The sequence below is a fragment of the Watersipora subatra genome, chromosome 7 (assembly GCF_963576615.1).
Source record: "Watersipora subatra chromosome 7, tzWatSuba1.1, whole genome shotgun sequence".
Lineage (NCBI taxonomy): Eukaryota > Metazoa > Bryozoa > Gymnolaemata > Cheilostomatida > Watersiporidae > Watersipora > Watersipora subatra.
Genome location: NC_088714.1, coordinates 56,294,332 through 56,301,366, shown reverse-complemented (window position 1 = coordinate 56,301,366; position 7,035 = coordinate 56,294,332). Strand labels below are relative to the sequence as shown.

Sequence of the window (7,035 nt, the reverse complement as noted above, 5' to 3'; positions counted from 1 at the left end):
GACAAAACAAAACCAAACAAAAAGTAAAAACAAAATGTAACAATGGCTGGAAGAGCTCCTCTGCAAGTCCATGACAAGTTAGCTAGAAATGATGTCTCAATAAATCAAACCACTGTTGAAACCTGCCATGAACAGTAATGATCACAATAGGTGAGGAGAGCCATGATCACCTACATGTTCACAGGACATGGTGCGTAAAAAAAGGTGTGCTGAGCAGCTGGTTTTTGGATGTGTTTGCTTTTTAGTTGTTTTATTAGCCAAAGCTCATGCAAAACTCTTGATCAATACATATTGAGGTAAAAAAGGGATGCACTTATTAACTTGCTTGTCAATCTCTTCTGTTCAAGTTTACAGGTCTAGAGTAAACACCCAAGTAAACACCACAGGTCGTGCTTTAATAAACATGATTTCCCTGATAAAAACCACGTTGATGACTTGGCATTTCAATGGCAACAGAATGTTTTGAGGTTAGGTTATATGTTTTTGCATTTGTATAAGTCTGCTTTTATAAGGAGCTTTCTATTTTTTTAGCAGTTCCCATATGGTTGTTAAACTAAACAAACCCATATCAAGCACCAAAAAAAACAAAGCAAACATTTCGACCCTAAACAGCTCGGGAAATGCATTGATTACACAATTTGACAGAGTATGACAACTCTAAATGAGGCGTCAGAAAATATAACGCAGATCTCAAGTTTGCAAAAATGTTAGTCTCAACAAGTTTGGAATTTGGTAAAAACTAGCAGGTTCTAAAGTTTTTCATCTTTTACATCTATAGATTCAAAGTTTTATTTTTAGTGAGCCTGAGCCAATAAAAAATATTAAACTTGCTAGTTATGACGCTAATCCATTATGTGCGAGGGTATCATTAGAAAGTTTTCTTAGTCATGTAAATGGATATAAAGGCACTCAGCCATGTCCACATCTTTTGTTTAACATCTGATTTAAATATCATGTTGTTGATTATTGCAATGCCAATAAAACGTTTCACGTACATGCAACATGTGCTATTTTTAGGCCCTTCTGCATCTGTCCCTTCAATCATTAGAAGATGTAACTCAGCTTCTCCAATAATAGTTTTATTGATTAGCTGTTTGTCCAAGAAAGTTAACAATGTCAGATAAAAGCAATATATTATCTATTTTATGTGTCAAGCATTAACTAGCCAGTTTTTAAACATACTCTTGCCAAACCATCCATGACTAACTCAGTCAAGCTAGCCTTGTTCTGCTTAACAGCTAAGGGAGTGCTTCATATCTACATGTATTAGCCACTCACTCTAAAACATAAATTTTTAAGCTTTCACATAGGAGCATGACAAGCTATGGTATTGGATGATTTATGGAACATTTACATTGCTCATGCTATCACTTTATTGCTTAGTTAGTTATAGTTTTATTTCTTAAAAAACAAGGCGGTCGACTGTGGTGTGATGGATTCATCCACATCAAATGAGACTTTGAAAAGAGGAATAACTTTTCTACCAGAAAAGAATGTTGGTTCTGACTTAACCACCAATTTGTCACGTAACAGTTCAGAATATGGACACAGATATCTTACAGAGTCTCAACACCGCATTATAACTGGAACTCTGATTCTACAGTCAACATTGGGAGTAGTACTTAATATAATCACTATACTAGCTATCAGCTTTGGTAAAAAGACAGGAAAGAAAGTAAAAATGCAGCTGATAAACCTTGCTGTTGCTGACTGTCTGATGGCTTTGTTTGTTGTTCCTGGTTACACTTATGTAGATGAGTTATCTCTATCAACAAATTTGCAGTGTAAACTTTTTTTCTTTACTTATTATGCATTATCACATGCAGGACTGATTTGTAATTCTGTCATCAGTATAGAGAGAGCATTTATTGTATTATTCCCATTGCAAGAAAAATTTTATAGAAAGGTGCATAGAATATATGTGATAATGTTTATTTGGCTCTGTACAACTCTACCAGAAATAGAAGAGCTTTTGTATCAAGAGTTGATTACAGGTTATGTAAATGGCAACAGCTATATTACATGTGCTAGAACAGATGGTGCTCAGAAGCAAATTTTAGCAATGTTGTTGTGGTGTATAATACCAGTATCTGTTATTCTTATGTCATATACAGCCATATTTTTAAAGTTATTTTTGAGAAGACGAAGTAGCATAACACAGAATGCTTCAACCAAGCAACAAGCATCCTCTCAACAGGTTAGTAAAATCTTAGTAATTTTTTTGCATTTGAGATTACCAGTTGTCTAAATTCTTGTCATCATTCTTTGAAATAAATCTGTATCGCTCTGCTATTTAAAATTTGTGGTTACTTCAGGCTACACTTCTTTTATTCGTAAGAGTGGTATATTTTCTAAGGTTTATGATAGATTAGTTTGCATCTTCCTACATTTTCAAAAAAGTTTAAAGTCCTTCACATACTAGTTCATCGTATAGCTTTTTCAAACATTGCAAGAAAGGGAATTTCATATAATTATTTCCCTTTTGCGCGCCTATTGCTTTGTTAATAGAATGTTCTGCATAAAAACTCAGGTTGAAAGTTTCTTTTATTTGGTATAGTCATTGGAATTTTTTCATTGGACATTTTGTAATGGTTTAATTAGTTAAAACCTTAAAAAGATATAAATATAACTTTAGAATTTACTGCAGGCATTATATCTACTCATTAATTGCTTTTAATAACAAGAGTAATGACAATAAAAGTACAACCACAGCTTTATTACCAAAATAGTAAAGTTAGGATGTATTTGAAGTCTATGAATAGTAAAAAAGAGTAAATATAATACTAAGAAACATATAGAATTTTCTTTATAAACTTGCCAAACTTTATTACTATCACTTATCACATTTTTTCAAACACAATCCGTTTATATACTTCTAAATATGTTGTAGGTGTTGATTATGCTGGCTGCCGATGCACTGCTGACTCTGTTCACTTGGCTGCCTTTCAACATACTTGCATCCTTCGGTCATACATTATTTAAAGAAGAAAACTTTCAAACGTACGAAACTCTCGAGATAATTTTATATCTGCTGATGGGCACAAACGCTTTCTCAACTCCAGTTGTGTATTTGATCTTCAGCAAGAACTTCAAGGTAAAGCAATAGTTATAAAAAACAATGTATTTTTTATAATTTATTGTAATGAACAAAGTTGGTACAAAAAGTTATTACCAACTTTTGAAAATACTAAAAGTACTTTGTTATATTGGCATGTACCAGATGTTGTACTAAAACCAAAAAACTTAGGGTACCAGTTTTAAACTTATATGCAAGATATTCCACTATATACAAGTTGGGTCTCACTAGAGGAAAAACAATTTTTGATGGCTAACATTTCATTTTCAATCATTATGCTGCAGCAATATATCTCAAAATTCAACTCTTTTGACAAAGTCGTAGCTCCGTAAAATGAGAAATGCAATTTACATGTAGGGTAACATTCAAATATTGAGCTGGATGAACGCTTTAATAGCCTCAAATCTATTACTTTGTGAGATTTTTAGTTTATTAGGAATATTTAGTAATTAATTTTTTACGTGTGTCTTGTTATATAAAACTCCAAAAATACAAATGTTAGGTTTCTTATAGCTCTACATGGTCTGGAGCAATTTTTTACTAAGGCTACCAGCATTGAAAAAAAAGAAATGATATCAAATTGTTCTTATTGCTAACTCAGCAATGCATAATTTTTTGTACTCTAGCATGCGATTGCCTATTTGGAGTTTGGTATCGTAATTAAAGCTTTCAAAATGAGTTGTATGTCTATCATCTGCCTGTTTAAAATAACTGCAACAAAAATAAATAAAAGCATTCTTATTCATAATTATTTTCTTATCCTAAATAATCTTAAATAATCATTATGCTGCAGCAATATAGATCAAATAACAAAAGTTTTTTACAAAGTCGTAGTTCCTTAAAATGAGAAATGCAATCTACATGTAGGGTAACATTCAAATATTGAGCTTGATGAACGCTTTAATAGCATCAAATCTATTACGTTGTGAGATTTTTAGTTTACTAAGAATATTTGGTAATTAATTTTTTACATGCATTTCTTTATATCAAATTCTAAAAATACAATGTGAGTTTATTTATGGCTCTGCATGATTTAGAGATATTTTTTACAAATGTTACCGGCATTGATAAAAGAGAAATAATATCAAAATGTTTTCAGTGCTAACTCAGCAATGCATAATTTTTTGAAATCTTGGAAGTGATTGCCTATTCGGTGTTTGGTAGTTTAAATAAACTTTTAAAATTAGATGCATACCTGTCATCAGCTTGTTTAAAACAGCTGCCACAAAAGTAAATAAAAGCTTTTTAATTTATAGTTTTTATTTTGTAATGAAATTTGTTTCAGCACTGTAACTCAAGTGTAGCTAGAGATACTGCAACAGTCTTATAATGAATGCCATGCTGTGTTTAGCTCTGTATCTCAGTTAATTCCACGGATTCATGTTGGAAAACTTTAATAAAATACTTTTAAGTTTTCAAAGCATGAACTGTATACCTGGCAGCAAAAAGTCTCATAGTGCTTGTGAGAATGGCATCACAAAATGCAAGTTGGCATTTGCTTGTAACAAAGGTTTGACCTCAAAAACTCAAATTTTACTCAGCTTACATTTTAAGATATGAGATTGTTTAAAATCTTAAAGCTGTAAAGCATATTTGTTTTTTTTCTTCTCAGAGCTATTTTTAGGCATTAACAGAAGGGTGGTAGTTCTGAAAGAATGGGCATATGATAGTTTCATTTTTTATGGCTGTTTTATTATATTGTATTATTGTTACAAGATGCCTTATTTTCTTCCAATATTTTCTAGTTGAAGCAATAGTCAAAATCAAAATACACTACTTGTGTTCAATTTACTAAATTCACTTTAAGTACATATAAACTTGCATGGTTGTTCTTTCTATCAAAACATATTACTTCTGTCATTCAGTACAAAATTATTGACAAACAATGTTCTGACTTTACCACAGGACATTCTATCCACAAATATTATATTTTTCCAAGAGACAAGCTACGCAATTTCCTAAGCTACATACTTCAATCATGTATATGTTTTTGCAGCATGACCTCAGGACCTTGTGTAAGAGAACATTATCAAAGTCTAAGTCAATAAAACACCAACCAAGAGGAAAGGTGAAAGACTCTGAAGAAGAGGCTACTCCAAGTTCAAAGAGCACTGGACTATCTGATGAGGTTGTTTAACATTAAACACAGCTAAACTATACTAATAACGTTATCAGACATCCTACTTAATACATTAGTACTGTACTGGTATTTGAATAACACTGTCGCCTTTTCTACTTAATACAGCTAGTACTCAACATATGTATATCTATATTTTACTTTTACTACATTGTTTGAAAAAAAAGTATTGTGAGCGCTAGAATTTGACTAATATTATTAACTACAGTACTGCATTTGCGGGTAAAAAATTTATTCATATATTTATACATGTGTATGGTTACTACATTTGGTTTCAAAAAAGATTATCTGATGCTTTACGCTGAGGGAAAAAATAGATAGTTTCACCAAATTTCTCAGAATCAGAACTGTTGTTTGCTATCATGACACTTGTTGCTAGGTGGATATTAAAACATAAATTTCTTTGCGCTGGTTGTGTTAACTGCAGCTGTGAGAATACTGACTGATTAGGTTTTACAATACTGAATTTTGAAACAAGTAAATATTTAAGATTGGAGTACCTAAGTGCCTAAAACAGGAAAAAATTGCAAAAGAATCTATTCAATACACTTTCTTTATTTTCTTTTGATATGCAGGTGCCATTAATTTGACGACATGTACATGTATGTGTAATTTTGGTCTCTTTATAAAAAGAACTTGGTTAGCATTAAACAAATATGTCTTTCAACTGTTAAGTGATACTTTCTGTAAAAATTAAGCAGCTGAACTAGCGCTAATATAAACCTGACTTTCGTTTCAAAACGGCTACACATAAGCAGGCTCATGTTGACTTCATCCAAGTAACAAGGTTCTGATTGCAGTTTTAAAAACTTTAGACATCTTATTTCTACAAATTATTTTTAAATGCTTGTAGTAACCAGCACTGATGAAACTTTTACTGAGTTTAATGAAATTATGATCGAAGCCAACCAGAGGACTGTTACATTTTTAGATCTCACGATAAACATTAGAACCGGACAGTTTAAGCCCTTTATGAATCCCAGCAACAAAATAATGTATGTGAATAGAAGCAGCAATCACCCTCCTGCAATTATTAGGAATAGACCCAAGAACATAAACAAAAGGTTATCAAGCATCTCCTCAAGCAAGGCACTATTTGACGAAGCATCGCCGCCATACCAAGAAGCGTTTAAACAAAGCGGATACAAATGTTTACTAGAATATAAACCACAAGATGAGAGGAGACAAAACAGGCAAACATGTGGCAAAAGAGTTAATTGATACAACCCGCCGTACAACTCAGGCGTTAGTACAAAAACTGGTAAGAGGTTCTTTCATTTGTTAGAAACCTGCTTACCTAATAGTCATCAATTACTCAAGCTGCTTAACAGAAAGACCGTAAAACTGAGCTACAGCTGCCTGCCAAACGTAAAACAGCAGATATCAGCACACAAGTTGCTATTACAGCAGAGCACTGCGAATGAGGATGAGAATGAAGGAAAATGCAACTGTGGAGCAGGTGAAATTCAGTGTATCATTGAAGGAGAATGTCTGGTAGAATCAGTTATATACCAGGCCACCGTAAAAACAGAGCGTAGCACACACGAAACATATGTTGGTATAACAGCTAATATATTCAAACATTGATAAACCAACCATATGAGCTCTTTTAGAAATGAAAATTAAAGGAATTTTACATTGTTAAGCCAATTTATATAAAGCCTGAAAGATGCAGGAGGGAAAGACGATCTAAGCTGGAAAGTGATATGAAAAGCAAGGCTATGCCCTACAACTAGCAAGCAATGCAAGCTTTGACTGGCTGAGAAGCATATTACAATTTGCAACAACTATATTGACACTATTAACACCAGAAATGAGCTGA

The 7,035-nt window shown here is 32.6% G+C and overlaps 1 protein-coding gene across 1 annotated transcript; it reads left to right on the top strand.

Annotated features, from left to right (window-relative positions):
• Positions 1 to 1,423: 1,423 nt before the first annotated feature.
• LOC137400174 (rhodopsin-like) lies at positions 1,424 to 5,537 on the top strand. The gene is made up of 3 exons (XM_068086491.1): positions 1,424 to 2,197; positions 2,891 to 3,094; positions 5,073 to 5,537. Exons 1-3 carry the CDS (start codon positions 1,433 to 1,435, stop codon positions 5,211 to 5,213), a joined length of 1,110 nt encoding a protein of 369 aa, XP_067942592.1. The 5' UTR covers positions 1,424 to 1,432; the 3' UTR covers positions 5,214 to 5,537.
• The last annotated feature ends 1,498 nt before the right edge of the window (positions 5,538 to 7,035 follow it).

Excerpts from the sequence above, each read along its gene's own strand:
- LOC137400174 (XM_068086491.1), top strand. The coding sequence starts at position 1,433 with ATGGATTCATCCACATCAAATGAGACTTTGAAAAGAGGAATAACTTTT. Across the intron at positions 2,198-2,890 it reads AACAAGCATCCTCTCAACAG|GTGTTGATTATGCTGGCTGC; the intron begins GTTAGTAAAATC and ends AATATGTTGTAG. Across the intron at positions 3,095-5,072 it reads TCTTCAGCAAGAACTTCAAG|CATGACCTCAGGACCTTGTG; the intron begins GTAAAGCAATAG and ends ATGTTTTTGCAG.